Source organism: Arachis duranensis, chromosome 4 (assembly GCF_000817695.3).
Source record: "Arachis duranensis cultivar V14167 chromosome 4, aradu.V14167.gnm2.J7QH, whole genome shotgun sequence".
Lineage (NCBI taxonomy): Eukaryota > Viridiplantae > Streptophyta > Magnoliopsida > Fabales > Fabaceae > Arachis > Arachis duranensis.
The window spans coordinates 763,733-785,131 of NC_029775.3; the positions used below are offsets into that span (position 1 = coordinate 763,733).

Genomic DNA, 21,399 nt, shown 5'->3' on the forward strand with positions numbered 1-21,399 from the left:
TTATCAAGTATTATAAAATAAATTTTAATGATTTTATATTTTATGTTAATGTTTAAAATATTATTTTAATATAATTTTTTGATATTATAAAAAAGTTTTGCATAATAATTAATTTTATTAAATAAAAAATACTCATATATTTTATATTTATATATTTTATATTTAGTATTGCTATAATAATTAATTTTATAAAATAAAAAATACTCATATATTTTATATTTTATATTTATTTTATATTTATACTCATAGATTTTGTTGCCATTTAAAGTATTGTGTATTAAAGTATTGCTATTTAAAGTATTTATTTATGTACTAGAATATTCTATATTTATTAGAGTCTATCAATGCTCTTGTTTTATATTAGCCTTTGATTTTCATCTAATAAAATCTAATGGTCTATATAAATGTGGCTCATTCAATAAGCACATAATAGTTGAGCTCGTTTTAGACGATCCCAATAAAAATGATACAAAAATATCAACTTTTATTATTTTATATTATTTACTTTTATGTTTTTGCATCTTATATCTTCACTGATTAGTTGATCTTTGCACTTATTATTAATTATTGAAGGTTGATAAAACTTCAAATCAAGAGCATGAACATTACTCATTGATCATCTCTTATCAATTTTTTAATTCCGACTCATATTTAGTTGAAAAAGTATAGGCCAACAATTTTATTAAATTTTGGCCAACATGTAATCAGTAAAAAAATAAGTAATTTTACATTATTGGATAAAATCTCACACAATTAAAAACATATTGATGGCTACTTAATAATTACAAATCACAAAAGTTGCTGGCCCTAACACTCCTCTGTTTAGTTTATTCATCATACAATCCTTAAAGTATATTTTAAAAATAAATGTCATTAATCTTATTATCAATTATTAGAATAGTTTGTTTATAAACAAGTTGTTCCATCACTTTGTTGATATAAATAGTACTATTATATCCATGTATTATTAAAAAATCACGTAAACAAGTAACGAAAGCACAGACAAAAATTCAAATTTGATTTTCTTCCCCAACCAAGATCGGCATCACATTGAGCAAGACTTCACAAGTCACAACTCACTACAAATTCTTTCAAATTTCCTGCAACTGACAAGAGTAATGACACTTTTAATTTAGTTTTTAGTGAAAAAGCATAAAAGCAAAACTACTTATTCTTATGAGCACAATACAATACATTTCTTATTCTTTCTAAATTGAGCTATATACATTGCAAAATTCCTCTAGTTGTTTTTACATTATTAATTCTAGTCATTTCTATTTTATTTTTCAATTGCATTTTGAATGCTCAATGTTCATGTTTTGGTTTTGGTGATAGTGAGTATCTGTTTAAGTTTAGATCTTCACTTTGTAATTTTATTTTATCTAATTATATTCTTTTTACATAATTAAAAGTGTCTAAACAATTCTTTTATTGTGTTTGTTCTTTTAAAGGAATTTATTATTACCATAAAAAGGAATAAAAATAAAGTGGTTGGGCTTTTTTGTTTGGAAAAATTAAGGTTTTCAATTATTTGACAGTTGCATTCTGACAATGATAGCCAAAACTCAAGAACGTTAATAACTTAATTTATTGGATTAATTTTTTAATTACTTTATTATGGCTTTCGAATAGTTTTTTAAACCTTTGCTTAAAATACAATTATATTTTTAGTAAATTGATCGATAGTCTGTGTACATGCCTTAGTTTTTATTAGGTGCTCTAATATTTCATCATTTTAGTCATGTATTCATTATAATAGGTATATGTTCATGTAAGTATTTTTTCTTGCAATTTGTTTATATAAACCATTAGTTAACCATACACCCCAGCTATATTCTTCAAGAGTTATAATGTATTATATAGTGGAATGTTAGAATTTTTATTTCCACCATCTTTTTCTTCTTCTTATGTTTGATGTTTAAATTCATGGTAATACCTTAAAAATTGATTTGTCCAATTTGCACATGTGAACACTTAACGACCATGTATACGAGTTAATGTTTCATGTCAGCAGATATTGTTAGTAACTAATAGAAAAGTAACACTATCCAGAACGTCGAAATAAAGAAAAGAAGAAAAAAAATAAAGAACCAACCTCAAAAAAATGCGAAACTAAAAAGGGCACTTCAACAACAAGACACTGACGATCCAAGAACCTCCAACGAGCAAAGGAAAAATTTCTAAGCAAAAAATTCAAAATGATAAAATAAAGAAGGTTACGAAGAAATTTTTTCAGAGAAAATAAACATTGCAAACGTTTTAGGAAGAGCGAAAAAGAAGAAAGAGAAAAAGAATTGGGTATTTATAAGGCACTAAGTGAGGGAGTAATTCCCTACTCCCTCGTTTATGACGCACGATTACCAAAGTAACTATAGAGGTAACGTGCGCGAAGAGGCGCAATATTTCAAATTTTTCAAAAAACATGTTGAGTACCTGACCTATCCCTGAAAGGCGGTATACCCGAGTGACGTGTCAATACTCCAAAGAACATGCAAAATCTACAAATGTTTGAGTTCGGCCTCATAAAAGCTCGAACTCAAGTAGGGAGATTGTTCATACCTTAGCCTAAAAATATAGCCAGACCCAAAATAAATAATAGTCCATTCAAGGGGTCATGCCTCTCCTATATCTACCCGATCTCGTGAAGGTCAGGCGTGACGACAACAGTTCAACTCTACTTATCTAAATGAATAATTAACTCCTAAGATATTTCACACTTATCTAGGAGGGAGATCTCAACAACTTTCCTAAGAAAAAAGGAATGAATATCCACCATTAAAGGTGGAACTCCTTTTAAAAGATGATTATCTTTCTATTATAAATATACTGACATTCTTAGGTATATTTAGAACCGAATCTACCAAAAACCTGCTTGAACTCTTGTTAACTTAAGTATTGGAGTTTTTTGCTAGTACCACCCCACCTCCTCACGAGAAACTCGAACGGCAACACCTCGGCACCAATTGAAGTCGGTCGTTGTCCCAAAAAGAGTTTGAACCTCACGTTCAAGCCCAAATTAGCGTTTCAAATAATCATTGGAACAATACTATATCCTTCTCAACTTCTAAACCTGTTGCAAACCCATCGCAAACTCCTGCTCTGATGCGCAACCAACATGCGGTTTTTTATTTCAGGATTTTGGATTTGGAATTTTACGTATAAATAACAATGTCACACAATTATGTAACTTTTTAGAATTTGCTACCTCATCTCCTTCATTAGCTAACTAAGCATTTTCAAGGACTAATTTATTGTTCGCGTCTTTAGGATTATTTTTATTCAATGAATCTTTCAAATACCATTTTAGAAGAGATTTAGATAACATTTTAGAAGTGAACCTTAAAACAAAAGAATATCATCATGTAAACTAGGTATTATGCTTTGAAGTTTAATTTTTTGACTTTCAAAAAAATAGTATCCAGTGGTCAATATCAAATCTTTCAAGGAGACAATGGGATTTTAACTTTTAACCATTTCTAAAGAGTAGAAAATACTCACTTTTTATTTTTTATATTGAATTAGTAGTGATATTTAAATCAAACTCTCCCATTTCTATTAAATTAGACTGGGATTTTAATGCGATAAAGTAAAAATTTTAAAACGTGCAAATCGGACCATCTATCATTCTCTCCTTTCCGTGCCATAATAAGCTAAAAAATTAGCTGAGAACACTACCGAAAAAATGTTGATCACGATTCAATCTAGTAAATAAACTAAACCAATACTGATTAATGCTTATTTGAATGTCATGTAGCTTCCGGAAAAAAAAAGCGCCCTTTTTTTTTATTAAAATTCCTTTTGTTATATATGTTTAGGTAATTTTTATCCCAGTAAAAATAGATTCACTCAAAAAATACATAAGAGCGTCTTTTTCTTAATTCTACAGCTATCTTGCCATAGCGGCTTACATTTCTCCCTGAAAACAATTTTGCTGAATTGCAAGCAGAAAGAAGCATTACCGTACAAAATTCCTGATTTTTTCACAATAAAGTGGTGAGACAAATTCGTAGTCCACTAGAGAAACCCATGAAACATACAAGCACACAAGGCATCAGTCATAAAATTTCTACAGCTTCATTAAGTTAATAAGAGTTCAACTGCTAGGATGATCATGAGGATATCTTCAACTTATCTGATCACTCAGCAGTGTCTTCAGGTTCTTTGAATTTCTTCACTGATTTTCCCAAGACATCTAAAACAGCAGCACGCTTTAATTCTTTCGCTGTCACCGTGGTAATGCAAAAACGTGAGAAAAAATAGATCATCAGCTTTCTGATGTCTGAAAATATGTGATGCTTGCTAAAACTGAAACAGTAGTTGCTGAAACATTTTTATGGATATGAATGCACATAAGCAGGTTGGGGATGCTAACTGACAGCAGCAACTATGAATAAATGCAAAACTATATGTAAATCTTGTCCACATGACCACATACTACCACCCACATTCTAGAATTACTGATCCTAGGAATGACATATATTTAAAAAATAAATAAATAAAGTAAAGAAGAAAAAGAAAAGCAAAATGGAGCAGTTGACTTTAAAGAGCATCAACTATAATTCAAACTAAAGGGAGGAGAAAGAATAATACATCTACAAGTAAAAAGTTGACAAAATCCTAAAAATAGCATAATACAATACAGCACGGGCAGATAAGTATAACAGCAATGACAGTGCATTTTGTTTCAGCATATATGCTTTTAGCTTTTTTTCGATGATTAGCATCATTTGAGCCAATGTCCAACTCCACATCACATGTAGATAACATTGTTTAGCATCAACCAAGCCCCCAATGAATAAAGAAAAAAAAATAAGCAAGAAGATTCCATTACCTTCCTCTAGTGATAGCTGAATTGATCTCTTCTCCAGCTCTACAGCATGTCTGCTAAGTTCCACAGAGGAAAGTGATCGAAGCACTGTCAAAGGACATTGTTAGCCGTCCACAAATTCAATAATTTAATAACAAAGCAGTTAAGGGATTATTTTATGGTTTCCGGAAATACTTTGGATATATTCTTCTTGGTCAGAGTGGTCTAGTTTCCTTAAAAACATCTGCAATTGTTGGTATCGCTCCTCCCAATGCACACTTTTCAATCCCTTTGGATTACCACTGGCAGGGCCAGAGGAAGCTGTCATATAATTCGACTCAATCGGTGGTAGCCTCAAGGGAGATTTCCCAAGAGAAATAGGTACCGAAGGCTTTCTGGATGAGCTCATTGAAGAAGTCATTGGAAAAGGTGCAAATGCTGGAAAACATGAAACCTTTGGTGCCTTTATCAGAGGCTTTAGTTGAGCAGTCTCCTGTTCACAACAAAGCTGGCTCAAATGCTGACAATAAGCATTAATACTTGGATTTTCGCAAGCAGTGCTCTTGCCCAATTCTGCCTCTGATTTTCTGCGGACATACACAAGATGTCCATTTGCAGCATTATTTCCAGTAGATTGTTGAATAAGGTGATTCACTGGGAAATCAGGCAAGAGTCTCTTGGAGCCAGAAACACTAGTAGAATCAGGACCAGCATCTCTATCCTTCAACAATGAGGAGCTTACAAAGGTAGGCTTTGTCATTTTATTATCGCTCTGTAGATCTCTCAGAGCTGTCTTCCTAATGGAAACTTCCAGCTGGTTATCACAATTAGGCAAGTCCATTTTAGAATTGCTCAGACCATACTCACAAAATTGGAATATATACTTTGTCGAACCATCTCCTGTTGTCCTGCAAAAGGTACATATTAGTAGTTGAAAGAATAATCTACTTTTAAATCATATCAAGAAATAGCTTTTTAAAACCAAAGTAACCTAGATAATTATGCAGAGGAATCTGTGTTTCTGCAAATAATTGCATGTGTCAGCTCTCAGGATTACCACATGCTCTATAATTGCTAAACAGGGAATTAATTTAAGACTTTAGACATAGATTATCAGACATCATGTCCACAGCATGCAGGCAAGGCATGAAGAAAGGTTTAGTTGTGTTCAATCTTTTGGTCCATTGTGTTCATGGGAAATGAATAGATCCTCTTCTTTCATGTACTGATAATTATTGAGACAATACACAGGTACAGTGGATCAAGTGCAGGATTAATATCTTAGGTGGTCTGAACATGTGCGAAAAAGGCCTGTACAATCCCCAATGAGACTTAGTTAATACAATCTACCTATTGAGACATGACTTCATTGTTGTTCCACTGTTATTAGATTGAGTTAATAGAAATGCTAATAACCCCACCCAAAAAAATGAAAGTCTCGCTTGAATCCCTTATGTATAACATTAGGGAGGCCAAGTCCTTTGAAATATATTTGAAGCGAATATGAGAGTTTAAAACCTGCTTTAACTCACACTTTCTATAGCTGATAGGTGAAGGTAACACTAATGGTTATATCTCTAACACTCCCCCTCAAACAAGAACCTCTTTGATTTTTTGCATAGGCCTTCTTTTTTTTCTTTATTTGCCTTATGCTATTTTTTTTTAACTTTTGGGATTTACCAAGGATCGAACTCTTGACCTTTCAGACATAGAGCTCTGATACCATGTCATGAAACCACTCATCCCAAATGCTTAAGCTGACAGGAAAATGTAACACTAATGATTATATCTTTAACAATTATCCTTGCCATTGTTACGTTAACCCAGGCATCTCCTTTACCATGTATAGCATAATAAATAGATTAATGACGAAAACAACAAGTCGTCTTGTTTAATTAGATGAAGTTGGCTACACACATCAAACATCATAATGTTCTATCGTAAATAAATCATGGTTATATTTCAACTTAACAACAATAATCAATGATGGAAAAGGCTTGATTGGCTCTGATCAATACCATCCAAAAGTGCTTGCTTCATCCATTCGTGACATCACATTATTGGCCTCATATATATAACTAAGATTATTAGGTTAAGGTGAACGTGCTTTTCGCTATCTGATTTGAAGCGTAAAATCTCTCAAACAAAAAGAATATTTGTTATAGAAAAAATAGATCTTATGTAAGGTTATAAGCCTAGCCTATGATAGGCAATAGAAGCAAATAACACGTTGAGCTAGTCTATACAACGCAAGAGAACTCCATAGCAATTCACAATCCCCTAATGAAACGACCTACTCTTGATGTACTCAACCCTTACAGTTGATAGGTGCACCGAGTCCATTCATGATTTGAATGCGTCGGGATAGATCCTCCCATGCCAGTAGTTTAGTTCACTCACTCGAGGCAAGGGAGTAACTCATCGGATCCTGTGATGCACTCGGAGGGAATCGACCAAGCTAGGAAGAACCCTTTCAAGTCTTCAGGCCATAAAGTTGTTTACCAATATGTAAGGAGAAAAGTCATTAGAGGGCTCGTTATCCACACGGTTTTCTATGTCAGGGCCCCTCCCATTGCTCTAGCCATAAGCTGCGGCAGCTCCAGCTTGAGACCAAAGTCTAAAATATCAGAATGATCAAAAGGAAGATGCTACTGCCACTAAACTGAGGTTGCTGAATAAGCCGAAAAAAGAAGCTACACCCCAAGCTTGGGTCCTTGAATGCTGCAGAAGAGAGGCAGGAAGCCCAAACCCCAGCAAGGAAATTCTATTGATCCTAATCTTTTTTAGTTTAGATGAAATCCTCATGCAGGGCATAATATTCTTTTACCAAGTGGGATAAAAGTCAAGAAGGTAAGCTTCTTATATTGGATTTTTTCTGGGAAGGATGCTATTCCTGACTTAAGGAATAGAGGGGGGAATGAATAGAATTAACATTTTTAATATATATAAAATGATCCTGGGTAAAATCATGCGCTACTAGAATTATCTAGATCATTACAGTTTCTAATTTGTGTTTGCCAAAATAGTTAACATCCCCCCTCCCCCCAAAACACAATAAAAAGAAAAGATGTAGCAATCTGCAGTATTTGCAATGTTCCATTCTTTTTCTATATTTGAAGGTTTGAACTCTTTAAAAAGTACGTGTTGTGTTGTTGACATTAGATGTTAATGTTTTCAAAACTAACATTTATATGGGTGGATCTTCATTTAGTGCATTAAAAATAGTACTAAATCTGTAAACATTTTCAAAGTCAACAAATGAATAATGCATGTTAATGTTTGATCAACAACACTGAAACTGAGCACAGGGATATGACATTTGCAAACAATAAAACTCTCAAAGGGCAGAATGATGCAAGACTAACGTTGTTATAAGGACTATTGAATATGAGTACAACTTATTATTTTGGGCAACACTGCAGTTATATCAAGGTAGCATAGCAGTGTTGTTTTATATTTAATTTCTTTGATGCATGTAGCCTTGACCAGTGGGACAGGGTTAAGATTTAGATGTATTTGTGATTATTTTCTCTCCAGATGTAAACCATAGGTTACGGCTATATTACAATCATGAAGTACAGATTCATCATAAAACCATATTGTGACACAATAAGCTGAGTTTCTCCCATCAAATAAACGTGATCATCAGATAAAGCAATAGTGTGTTACATAATTTATAGTTCTATTTCTTCCAATTTTATATATAGCTATTCCCTGTTACTTGAATCCCTACAGAAATAGATGGAATAAGAAGATTTCAAACTGCAATACAATTGGTAAATCTCATCTCAATCCGTCTTCCATTCTCTATCACAAATAAATTCAGCCAAAAGCAATCAGAATATTCGAAAATGCTAGAGAGAGAGTACCAGTGCAGTCAGCATCCAGTGAGATTGGTGGGGTGGTTGCGAAAGCAGCAGAAGGAAGACGTTGAGTGTTTGTCATGCGTCACACCAGCTGTGTTACACCCTTACCATCATACACTATGCTTAGATCATGTTATATAAAACGGCAAGAACATTACAAAACGTACTCTTTGATCACCAAGTCATTAATTCAACCATATTTGAAATTAACCTTAGGGTAATTCTAGTGATTACCTAATTTTTTACTAATTTACATTATACTAAATTGCTAAATTATATTCTTGAACACCAATCCTAATGACCTTAAAACCACAATAATCATTAGAAGTTCTCTAGTTAAATTTGCTGACTCACTTTCTTAATTAATCCAATTATCCCTTTAGACACATAAAAACAGAAATCCAACCCTACATAACCCACCTCAATCTTAGTTAGTCACTTGCAAGGCTCAAATAAGCTTAATCGTATGCTTAGAATATCCTCTGTCCAATCTATACACATAATTTCAGTTGCGTAGAGCTTTTTTATTCGTTTGTTTTTTTGATAAAAGTTGCTTAGAGCTAAATAATACAAGATATAACAACATCATCAAGTCATCACAATTAAGCATAGTCAAGTTCATCCAAAAGCATTATACTCATTTAATTATCAAAGAATCACAACAAACGCAATAAATTTTACCAAACGCTTCATAGGTTTTTAAGAGAATAGCGCTTAATTTCATTTAAGACCCCTACCTCAAAGTGACTAATTTGCAGAAAATGGAGGTGAGGTTGCGGTGGCGGTAGCTAGTAGCTCCTCGGCAGTAGCTTCGGCAGATGGTTGCGGAGCTGCAGCGGCAATGGCGGAGCAGGACATAAACGGTGGGGTGGCTGGCCGAACAACACCAGCAACGTAGCTCGCAACAACACCCACACCATGCAGCACCAGCGTGGCAAGGCAGAAACAGGAAGAGACGGCGTCACGGAAAGGCAGGGGCAGAAGCAGAAACAGAGGCGGTGGCAGAACCTGTGGCGGTTCCAACGGACCGGGACGGCAGATCGTGGCAGTAACAGGGCGGAGGCGGAGGCAGAACACCTCTCTCTCCTCTTCTCGAAACGCTCCTCCTCTCTCGGTATGAGTAAACTTAGGTTTAAGGTGGAATTGAATTAGCTTTTTGAAAAAAGAATTTTCTTGTAAGAAATTTCTTTTATAAAAAAATTGAAGAAGTATTTTCTTAGTAAATAATTAAATCAAAATATTTTTTAAGTTTATATATATATGGCTTGTTTGGGTGAGTTTTTAAGAAAAGATCTTTTTTCGAGTTATCTTTTTTTAAAGATCTTACAGAGAAGTAAAAGTAATTTTATGTTTGGATATCTCATGTAAAAAGGTCTTTTTATCTATTAATTATGTTTGGGTATAACAATATAAAAGTACTTTTTTGTTTATTTATTACATGAAAAACATCTTTTTTTAAGAAAAAAAGATCTTTTAAAAAAAGATGTAAATTACAGCTTTTCAAAAAAAATCTTTTTTTATTTTACTAGTGCTTTTACTTTTACTAAAAAAGATCTTTTTTTAACAAAATAATAGCGCCCAAACATGCACATAGTTATATACTGAGAAAGAGAGAGAGAGAGTAATGAATTATCAATTATGAAGATGAAGATGAAGATTGATTGATGTCAATTTTTTTTTTGTGTCTAAGATTGATGTCAATTAAAACAAAATAAGAGAATGGTGTTAAATGGTGTAGAGTAAAAAAATTAATAAATCAAACAAATAAAATATTTAAAAAAAGTATCTAGAAAATAATGATATATCATTTAACTAGTTTATTTATTCATTATCTATTATATTATATTATATTAAAATTGAATTTCTACAATTAATGATAAAATTAATATATATCACTCCGACACCCTAGTTAAATAGTAATTGATTAATGATGATATAATATATTTCATCCAAGACATAACATAGAGTATAAATAATTTTTTATTTGAAAAAAAGTTTAATAAAATTCACTAAATTTTAAACCCTTAAATAACAATATAACATCAAAATTAAATTTCTCGCAAGACTAATGAACCACTCTGAATCTTTACTCCAAAAATTTTCTACAATATAAATATATATATAAACCAAATGTAATCTTTGTTAACTTACACAGTTTAATAACATTTTATACGAGATAAATTTTACCAATCTGATGGTTAAATTCCAACATTTTCCTGTATAGCTAAATTTCATAAAATTTAAAATTGAGATTGTAAATCAACAAAACTCATACTTGATGTAAACAAATTCCTCCTCTATATATAAATAGTATCTATGGTGCCTTTGGTTATGATAACTATACAAATGTTGTTAAAATTAAAAATATAATTTTTTATTTTAGTAATACTTTTTTATTTTTAAATTAAAAAATAACATTAAATCTTAAAAGAAATATTACTTTAATTTTAACAACACAACCACCATAACATAAGCACCAATGCCAAAATTTGAGCAATACACACTAAAAGCCATTCATTAACTTTATAGATCAGAAAATTATCATGTTGCCTCACCTCTAATAACCAACTGAAAACTGGAAATAAGGGTTTTCTCATGTTTACAACTCATCGAGCTCTTATTATGCAGAAATGCAAGCACAATTTTAGTAAATTATTAACTATCTGATTATACAAATACAAATTTCAGGAACACATCCTTCATTGCAATTATCAGGAACAATTTGAAAGCAATCACGACGTAATTTCGGGTCATCTCATGGTGGACATAATCAGCCAAAATCTCTTCAATACCAGCACTTATGTGCCAGAATACAAAGAGATTCGCTGCGAGCATGGAATAGGCGTTTGGGAATATAAAAAGAAGTGCGACAAGTGCAGTGGCTTTTAGCAGCTGCTCTCTCTTTGTCTTCGGACCTACATTCCTCAATCCACTGTCTCGCTCCTTCCTATATACATGCCGAACAATGGTTAGGGAGAAATGGAAATTAATCAAACAAGACCTGTAAAGTGCCAGTTTCTATTTTCAAGAGGATTTCACAAATGTTTCAATGACACTTCTATTGTCAAATTTTCAAGACCTAAGACCTAAGACCTAAGACCAGTATGCTGACCCCCTTTAGGCTTGAATAGACTGAACCCAATTAGGACAAGCACCAAGATTACAATTGGATTTTTATCTCACGAAGATATCCACTCAAATCCAGGCTAAAGCCCCCAAATCATTTGGCCCTTAGAATAAAAAATAACACGTGCTGGAAACATCGATCAACATGATATTGAAGCCAATATTACACAAATTAAAACTAATGAACACAACTGCTTCAGCAGTGGCCAAGTTGATTCAAATTGAAGGACAAGACACTTGACGACACGGAATACATTGTGTTAATTTTTATTTGGTAACCTCATATAACCTAACCTCAAGTTAAATGTTTCATGATCCAGAAGAGATTTGACGTCATCGAAGACACCAAAACATTTTAACATTACTCAATAAATCACAAGCACCAAAGTGTATGAGTGCAATAATTAATTATTGCAGCTTTGAGCCTTTGTAAACATGAAAGGAATTAACCATGTTAGGTGAAGCTTCACAGATTCAGTTGCAGGGTATATGGAGAAGTGTTAGCAGTTCAAAAATCAAAACAATATCAAGTCACATGGATGACGATGAAAATCATTAATACTCCTAAAATTAGGCCGACAAGGTTTAAAAATCTTGATTGGAAAGAGATAGATGCAAAAGCAAGTTTCTAGGGTTGAGCAAGATTCTTCTGTTGCCAATATTGAGGTGGGTGGATTTTGATCTGTGATGATTAAATTGATTTCTTTTATGAATACACTAAAGGTCATCTTCTAGATTAATTAACAGCAAGTTATCCAAACAAAAATGAAGAATGTTCAGGCACGGTGTTCTGATAATGAAACTAATGGTAACCTATGGGGAAGGGACTCGAACATGGACACCTAACACGACAGGGACACATACTTAACTACACACCAAAATCAAAGAAATAAATCCAACACAGACAAGGTATCCATTCTAAGTCCCTCATCAGAAAATGGAGCATGTTGTATACATCTTTGGTATCTAAGATTTTTTTTTTCTTTTTTTTTTTTTTTTTTAAAATTGGTATCCTCTATTTCTATGCCCTTTCAATAAAATAAGTCTTTATTTCTATGCCCCTTTAATAAAAAGTTTTTTATTTTGGGCTTTCATGACAAGATGTGGTCTGAAATTGCTCCAAAAGATAAAAAGAAAAATCAATATTTTTCATTCTATTAAAAATAGCAGTTATGACTATATTTACATATAAACTTTGAAAATTCCAACAAACAAGGTCCCAGAAAAGCCATTAGTCTCAGCAATCAGGCCAATAAATAAGCATATTAATACAACAGAAGATGGTGATGGTTGAAAAACTGAAACTAAAATCAATTTTATCATTGAATGCTTTGAATTTACACCAACTAACCTCTGGATGCTATCGCCAGTAGTAGTAGCAGTGGCATAACCAGCTGCACCGTGAGGCTGAACCTGGGAGACATTGTCACAAGGTTTAACAAGACTGAAGAATTTACAATCTAAGATGCAGCATTAACATATATGGTAGTAGTTTTAAGGAAAGTTACTACTTAGCACACTATTTCCTGGCCATTACATCTAGTGATAGAAAAAGAAAGGAGAAACTTTGTTGTTTTCTATGATAGAGCAAAACGGACTCTGCATGGAGCAAACAGCTTTACAGATATATCTCTCAAACATTGTTGAGAACTTGAGATAATAGGCATACACAAAATAAAAGCTTTTCGTTTTCTATCCACTTCCTTCATCATCTTGCTCAGAAGAGGGGGAAAAAGTTCTTGATAATTTATGAAAATGTTCCACTATCCAAGCAGTCCCACTTCCCAATCATATTATAAGGTAGACACCGGAGTGTGGAAACAAAGTTGGCTCTAAAAGCCAAGCTATTTCTCTGAGTGAAGAAATTCCCAAAAGATTATCCCCAAACAAAATGTCCAAAAGACCCTCCCCTTAACTTAGGATATTAAAAATTACATGAAAGCCTCTAGCAATAATAGTTCCTTCAACTGACAAAAATCACACTTTCAATATCCTTACTAATTCTATTTTCCTTATTTTATCAAGTTGAACAGATATGTACAAATGTGTGCACAACACAACACTCCAATTCAAACATTAGCAAAAGAATGAAATCCTTCATTAAGATGAATCAATCCATTGATTAGTTGAAGTAGTTCAATCAAGATAAAACAGCTGAAGGAAGCATAACATGCAATAGTAATCATATCAAATAAGAAATCTGCTTTCTGCTAAGAGCAAAAAATATGAAATCTCAGAATGAAACCTTGAAAGTTGCTATTCCGGTTCCGTAACAGGAGCGATAAAGTTTGAGAACCTAGTAAAATTTACACAAATCAAATGACACATTAGACAAAAATCTTTTAACTAAAACCTACAACCCAACCAACTTCTCTATCAATCAAATAGTAATAACTAATAAGTAGTACCTCATAAGCGCGCACTAAAAGCACACACACCACACGTCCACATCAACCACCACCATAGCAACGCAAATTGAAGTCATCTCAAAAACTAAATCAGAAACAGCAAATAACAAAAAAGAAATAGAAATCGCAACCTTGGCCTCCAGCGAGATTTGCATCTCTAACCTGCACCATAAGCAAGGAAAAAACATAAATCATGAGAACAAGAAAACAACGAAAACTAAAATATTGTAACAGTATTGCTAACTATCAGTGTTGCCACAAGAAATCGTGCAAGAAAATGACAGCGATACAAGAGAATCGAGGAAACGGTTATGCTTACGTCAGATCCGGAGACACCAGTTCGGAGGCTTTGGGTAGCGGACCTGGGAGCGCGGAGTAAGCTGAGGAGAGCCAAGGAATGGCAGGAGGAGCCGCCATCTGCGGTGGAGATCGGTGACGAAGGTGGCGGAGAGGTGGTGGAAGAGGAGGAGGTGGTTGATGATTGAGTGACGAGGTTAGGAGAGATTCTGAAGATAGGCTTGGATGCAGAGAGCCTCTTGCTCAGGGTCAGAGACTGCATTCTTTTTTCTTTCTTTTTTTTTTTATTTTTATTTTGTGCTTTTCTGGTTGGATGTAACTGAAATGTTATTTAACACAAAGTTTAACAAAAACCAGAACGTTACCCTCTACAACAAAACAAAATTAAACAAAAACAGGCAAAAACATACTGAGAAGAGGAGGCGGCAGCTAGGGGTGGCAGTGGGGCGGGTTTTAATAGAAATCAGAAGTTACAGAGTTTGAAGCAGAGTATTGGTGTTGTGTGAGTGTATTGTCTGGTGGCGGGTTTAGGGAACTCACGGCGGCGACAAAAGAGAGCAGTTCGACGGCTAAGTGGAGCGCGCGGGTTGGTCGCAGAGTTTGAAGCAGAGCAACGTGGCTTCCAGACGAACGCGAATGCGAACTAGAACGGTAAACGGCGAGTGAACGCCGAGCGAACGTGAACGGCGAAGAACGCGAACGAAGACAACAGCTGAACGAAGACGCGAACGTGAACGGCAAACAAACGGCGACGGAAGCGCGGCTGAGCAGACAAAGACGATGGACGCCGAGCTCGAGGAAGCAATTTGCAATTTGCAGAAGAATAATGTTATTATTATTATTATTATTATTATTATTTTGCAATTTGGCAGGAATAATGTTTCACGGCACACGGCAGGAATGTTTCAGGACATAACGATATTGGTGTTGGATCAGCATTAGATGAAAGTGCTCCTTTCAAATTAGCTTTAAGGCAAACTTAAATGATATAATAAAGAATTAGGGATATAACTGTAAATGACAAATATTGAGTTATTATTGTAATTAAGCAGAGTTATTATAATACTAATATTGTAATAGAGTAATGCTAAGTAGCAAAAATATTGTAATAGTTAGAAATATAATGTGATAAGTTAAATGATAAGAAAATAAGATAAAAAATAAAAATATAAAAAATTTATATAAATAAAATCAAATTAAAAATTTTTTGACTAATTATCACTAAATTATTTTAATTTTCAAACTTTTTCCATTGCAATAATAAGTTAACGGTTTTTTTGCAAATAAAAAAAATTCAATTGTATTAGACAAAAATTCCCAAGGACTAACGCAAATGGCACCTAGCATTATTATTTAACGAGATCGGATTCTTTTTCACATGAAAATAGTTAGTTTTTTCCGCCTTAATTTAATTTATCAATGTAATTGTACAAAAAAGGTCACCGATGAAGGCACTTTGCAAACGCTAAAGCTAAAGTCTAAACCATTAATAATTTGTGGCAAAACTACGGCTAAACTAGAGGGTATGTTAGGTATTTTCACAGTTTTTTAATAAAAAATTTAAAATATTTTTGGGCCATCGAAACGCCAAACATCTTTAGACCAATGTAAAGATTATGTAAATGTATAAATTAGTAAAACTAATTTTAAAGGTTGAACAGAGTTCATCTATTGCAGCATCTGGACCTCAATAGACTCAGAAAACCTGTAATAACAAAACAGAATTTTTATTAGCATAACTATTACAATTATCTCAGGATAGGGAATGCGGAAAACACAAAAGTAACCAGAATATTGGAGCCAAGATGTTCGTCCAGCAATTATTCTCAAGCATTAAAAAACACTTTAGAATATTATTCAAAACCATGAACCTAACTCTACATCTGGTTACACAAACTATTTAGTACAATTTATCCATGAAGCGACAATATAGAAGCCCCCAATTTCAAAGTGTTCAAAAAAAAAAAAAATTGCTCATGAACAATACCCAAAAGCAAGCATAAAAGATCTATTTATAGTACATTGGAGCACCTGTTCACATTTTCACAACGTGACATATCTTCTCGTCGTAACAATTTTGCAAACCTCCTTCATCAGATCGAACAGAAGACATAAAGAAAGAATATACAGGGCACACCTCAAGTTAAAAGCACCAACTAACAAGGATATAAGCAACCTCAACTTGCCAGGAAATTTTTTTCTATTAAAATATATCATATATTACAGAACTTAGTGGACACAATAAGAAAGAATTGACAAGGCAGTGTATGGAGGAGGAATAGAAGTATATCTAGGAACCATATCAGAATTAAATGTAATTGACGAAGCAAGATGCCAAATAGGATATTGAGTAACTATAAAGGCAGGATATCAGAGGCAAAACACTCTGGAATCGGAGAAGCAATACATCATCAGGTCAGAATAAGTGGTTATGTCAGACTTAATAAGAAATAAAAAGTACTCAGAACATAAACAGGTAATATAAGCAACATGTTCAAAGCAGCAACGGGGAGAAAAAAAGGAAATCCAGAGTAAGATGGAGTTGCATATATGTAGCTGTAACTTAAAAAAAATAAGAAATCATAAAATCTAAACAAACCAATCCTTTATCTGTGTTGCAAGAAAATGGAGGGGGAAAAACTGCAAGAATACTGACACATTCTGTTGGTTCTAGCAGGTTTGAAATCAGAGCAAAAGAGTAGCTAGCCAAGTAAAAAGACATATAGACATCACATAATGCTGAAACACTTAATAAATTTTCTTCTAATAAATACATGGTTTTAAATGATAACCTTTCCACCGGACTGTTCTAAGCTATGGTTTAGAAGAGACTGGCAGTAAACAGGAGGCAAACTATTATTGATTTGAAAAAATGAAAAGACGAAAAAACAATAATTCACATCCAATCAGTGCTTATTGAGACATCAAAAAACATAAGACTGTTAAGTGTTAAGGTGTCAGTAGAGCTGCTTCACATTAATAACTAAATACCATATTGCTCTTTCAATAGTCAAATAGTTTAATAGCAAAAACAAGGAATATTATCCAATATCCCCCATTACAATTTTATCCTAGCACATGCATAACATAATTGATTACAATAAAAAATATGAGTAAACAATCACGTAGTGAATTAGAAAATTTAGTTACGTAATAGATTTAATTGCTGTTGACTTAATTGGCATTTTGTTTGCTTTTACCTTGAGATTAATGATAAAGAACAGAAAGACTACACAACAAAGAAAGATTTCTTAGAGATGTACTTTCACAGTTAAGGATACAAAGAAGGATACATTGGTAAAATTGCTGAAGCTTGATAAGTTAATACTGCAAGGTTATGCAAATAAACCACGTTAAAAGTAAGAGTAAACATCCAAACTTTAAATTCAATATTTAAATCAGAAACATAACTAGCATAACTTACCAACGGGAGAAAAAACTTAACAATTCTAGCTAGCCAAGACATTCTGAACAAAGTTCCTTATGACAATCTTTCAGGCTTGGTATATTTGGCAACAGAAGAGATGTCATCCTCACAATTATCAAGATTCTGAAGGCATGTATCGATCTGAAAATGCATCCTTCATGGAAGAGTCTGAAACGTTATTCCTGTCTGAGTCCTTTTGCCACCTATCCCTAGCTCTTGATGAGTAATCATACTTCTTTCTTTTTGAGTAATCTTGCTTCTGATGATGATGGCTATGCTCATATGATTGGCTATGACTTCTGTGTCTATCAGGTTTTGCAGAATCATTATCTTTATCATATTTCACTTTACCAGCATTCTGTTTCTCTCCTACATAATCATGGCTCATGTAATGTTGTCTTCTATGTTGCTCATTATGTCTAGAAGGCATATCCTCCTCAGGTTTTGTTTTTTCAGAGCACTTAGTGTATGATCTTTGCTCAATGTAACTTGAGTTAGTGATTATCACTGCATGTGAGTCATAAGCAGTTTTCCATGAATTATTAACTTCCACAGGAATGACATCACCAGAGGGAGGTTTAGATTGAAACATCTCATTTTCTTCAGAAACTTTCACAGGATTCTCAACCCCTCCAACCTGCTTGATTTCCTCCATGTATTCCTCTATCAAGTCCCTTGCCACCTTTAATGAGGAGTTTCGTATTGGGAATATACATTAAATAAGAGATAAGAAGTCATTTAAAAAATAAATAAAAATTCTCTGCAAAGAATGTTGACTAAATAGTGCAAAAACACATATCAACCAAAAACCTCCTACCAATACTGCACTTCTACCTGTATAGCTGATGACTGTATCTTCTTCCCACGGTAAGACATTCTCCGACGTTTGTAATCCCTTTCTTCAGCTAGCAATTCCTCTCTTGTCTTTTGTCTAGATGCATCCTATTATTAATAGAAAATATGTATCAGACATAAATGTTAATGTTATTTCCATTACTTAGGACATGTATTTCATAAGTCCGTTGATCCCATACTGGTTTTATATCCAAGGTAACATAAACAACTAATTTCCCTAACTCATCATCCATCATCAAATCAAGTATTTCTGCATTATAAACAATGATAGAGGAGTAAAAAGTGGAGACTCATCCAGCTAGAAACAAAAATGCAAATACAAGATTGGGAATGATGCTCCTCGGTGATATAAACCATCCTTAAAGTACCTGTTTTGCCAACTTCTGCCGATGAAGAACATCATGATCAATTACAGGCCTATAATCAACACGCTTTCCCCGCTCCTCACTTGCTCTCTCAGACAGATAACAGTGCTCAGCAAACCTATGGGGGGGAAAATCTACATATTAAGGAGTAGCTTATGATAATGATATCCACAAAACAGTATGATTGAAAATGCTCAAAGGGGACAAAATAAAAGAAATTGCCAACACTACTAAAGACTCGGCACAAAATTGCAGAATTCATCTAAAAGAGAGTAAGATAACATTTTCAACATACAGCTGCTGTTTACTTGGCTGATGAGAGAACCATATTCTCCTAATTTCGCCTTCAAGCAAAGACCGCTCATGCAATGCTGCAACAGCTGCCGAAATCTGAGACTCGAAAATCTTTGTTTTGACTACACAATTGATCTCTTCCTCGTTTCTATTATCAGATTTCGAATCATCGAAGCCACCCCTAAAGGAAACAGCAAATGCAAGGTAGCGCCAACTAAAACACAATGCTTCAGGAAATTAAGAATGAAGTACTTTCCATTAATCGCACCGTACAAGATTGAAACTTGAGATTGCAGCCACGTCAGTGCCTCGTTTAAAACGGAGCACTCGGAGTTTCGCTTCTCCATGTAAGAAGCAAGAGCTTCTCTCAGAATCGCTTTGAGGCACAGACAACACAGCAAGAATATGTGTTTCTGCATAGGCGAGTCTATTACGACGCCGTATCGAGGTGAGTTCGCTATTATCCACGGCGCCAGGTCACACTCCTTCGCAAACCCTAAACCTAAAATGGCGCGAAGAATAGAGTCTGAGTGCTTAGGGGGAAAATCGTTCCACGATTCTAGTTCGCGCATAATTGCGCAGTATTCAGAAGGAAGGAGGCGAAAACGCAAACTCCGGTAATCGAAATTGTTGTTTATCGAATCGGTGCAACTGAGAGAGAGGGGGGATGGAAGGGTGAGGGTTTCTGTGGTGAGAGAATTGGCGTTGGAGAAGGAAACAACACTGGGGCAATGGCGGTAAAAAAAGTTGGAGGTGAAGTGTAAGAACGGTTGGAGTGAGAGGGTGCGGTTGGGAGGGGAGTAGAGTGTGTTAGGGTAAGCAAGGGAGTGGAAAGGGAGGGGGATGGGGCAAGGAGAGGAGGGGCAGCGTAGGTGGTGGTGGAAGAGGGAGTCAGGGGGCAGGAGGTGGTTGGGGTTAAAGGGGCATGGGATGAGGTTGGTTGTTAGGTTGGGAGAGGGAGGAGTAACTTGGAGAGCAGTGTTGGAGAGGGAGAGGAGGCTGTTGAGGGATGTGAAGGTGGCGGGGAGATTGTTAGAGGCTGAGGAAGGAGTTGGAGGTGGCTGAGGACAGTGACCCTCTTCACACACTCCATTGTTTATGTGAATTCGAAGGATTAAGGCTAAAAAATTTGAAAGATTCGGAGTCTGGGTGAAATGGCGTCGTTTTGGTATGGGAGGACTAATATGTCCTATTTTGAAAAATTACATGTTTTGGTCTAAGAAGACTAATATGTCCTGTTTTGAAAAGTGACATGCCACGTGTGCTCCGTACCAAGTCAGCGCCACGAGAACTACGTCAAACTTTTCCGTAAAAACCAAAGTTCTGAATACCGAACTGGTCATCGAACCGTTCTAGTTACTGGTTTACTGGTTCATTGGTTCAATCGAAATAACTATTTTATAATAAAATAATAAATAAAATATAAATAAACACATTAAAACATAATTATAATCTAATATAAATTTTAAAATATCATTCAAATTGAAAGTATTAGATCAACCACAATGTTATAATATCATTCAAATATAAACTCTAAAGTCAAATAACAAAACAAATAACCAAACATAAAATACCAACATCAAAATTTGCCATCAATCATCAAAATTCCCAAATACGTAATCTGAGATCAAACTGCAACCCAATGACAAGAAGTCAAGAAGAATGAATTAAATTAATTGATACTCTCATCTAGCCAATATCAAAATTTAGTTAACAACCACCAATGACAAACAACAATAATAAGATCAAGATTAAGAGCAACAATCCACAACAAAAACAATTTACCAAATTAACAAATTATCAAAATGTCAAGAACAGCACAACATCCTAACAATCACAATTTATTAAATTAACAAGTTAGTAAGATCAACATAACAAAACAAGTTAACAAAAACAAGTTAATCCAATCGAAACAAGAACGGGAACTGCAACCTAATAATTAAAACAACCAGCT

At 34.1% G+C, this 21,399-nt stretch overlaps 2 protein-coding genes and 1 non-coding gene across 9 annotated transcripts; all 3 read right to left on the reverse strand.

Moving 5' to 3' along the window:
* Positions 1–3,810: 3,810 nt before the first annotated feature.
* LOC107482463 (uncharacterized) lies at positions 3,811–9,911 on the reverse strand. Of its 6 annotated transcripts, none has more exons than XR_008008395.1 (5): positions 9,411–9,911; positions 8,677–8,764; positions 5,003–5,621; positions 4,832–4,915; positions 3,811–4,222 (listed from the first exon to the last, which is right to left on the reverse strand). It is a non-coding gene; the product is annotated as an uncharacterized LOC107482463 (transcript). The 6 variants fall into 6 exon arrangements; XR_008008394.1 differs by having other exon boundaries at positions 8,677–8,776; XR_008008396.1 differs by having other exon boundaries at positions 8,677–8,790.
* Positions 9,912–11,161: 1,250 nt separating this feature from the next.
* On the reverse strand, positions 11,162–15,392 carry LOC107482462 (succinate dehydrogenase subunit 4, mitochondrial). 2 transcript variants are annotated; one of them, XM_016102958.3, is made up of 7 exons: positions 14,915–15,380; positions 14,527–14,823; positions 14,339–14,369; positions 14,208–14,221; positions 14,045–14,095; positions 13,151–13,212; positions 11,162–11,620 (listed from the first exon to the last, which is right to left on the reverse strand). In XM_016102958.3, exons 2-7 carry the CDS (start codon positions 14,764–14,766, stop codon positions 11,341–11,343), a joined length of 678 nt encoding a protein of 225 aa, XP_015958444.1. In that variant the 5' UTR covers positions 14,767–14,823; positions 14,915–15,380; the 3' UTR covers positions 11,162–11,340. The 2 variants fall into 2 exon arrangements, with proteins under 2 accessions (XP_015958444.1, XP_052117131.1); XM_052261171.1 differs by lacking the exon at positions 14,045–14,095 and having other exon boundaries at positions 14,527–15,392.
* A 624-nt stretch (positions 15,393–16,016) lies between these two features.
* LOC107482350 (U11/U12 small nuclear ribonucleoprotein 48 kDa protein) lies at positions 16,017–20,788 on the reverse strand. Its single transcript, XM_016102798.3, is given in 8 exon segments — positions 16,017–16,209; positions 16,536–17,831; positions 17,929–18,613; positions 18,766–18,873; positions 19,155–19,269; positions 19,447–19,621; positions 19,624–20,565; positions 20,698–20,788. Coding segments are annotated over 6 exon segments (1,998 nt in total). The 3' UTR covers positions 16,017–16,209; positions 16,536–17,831; positions 17,929–18,046.
* Between the last annotated feature and the right edge of the window lie 611 nt (positions 20,789–21,399).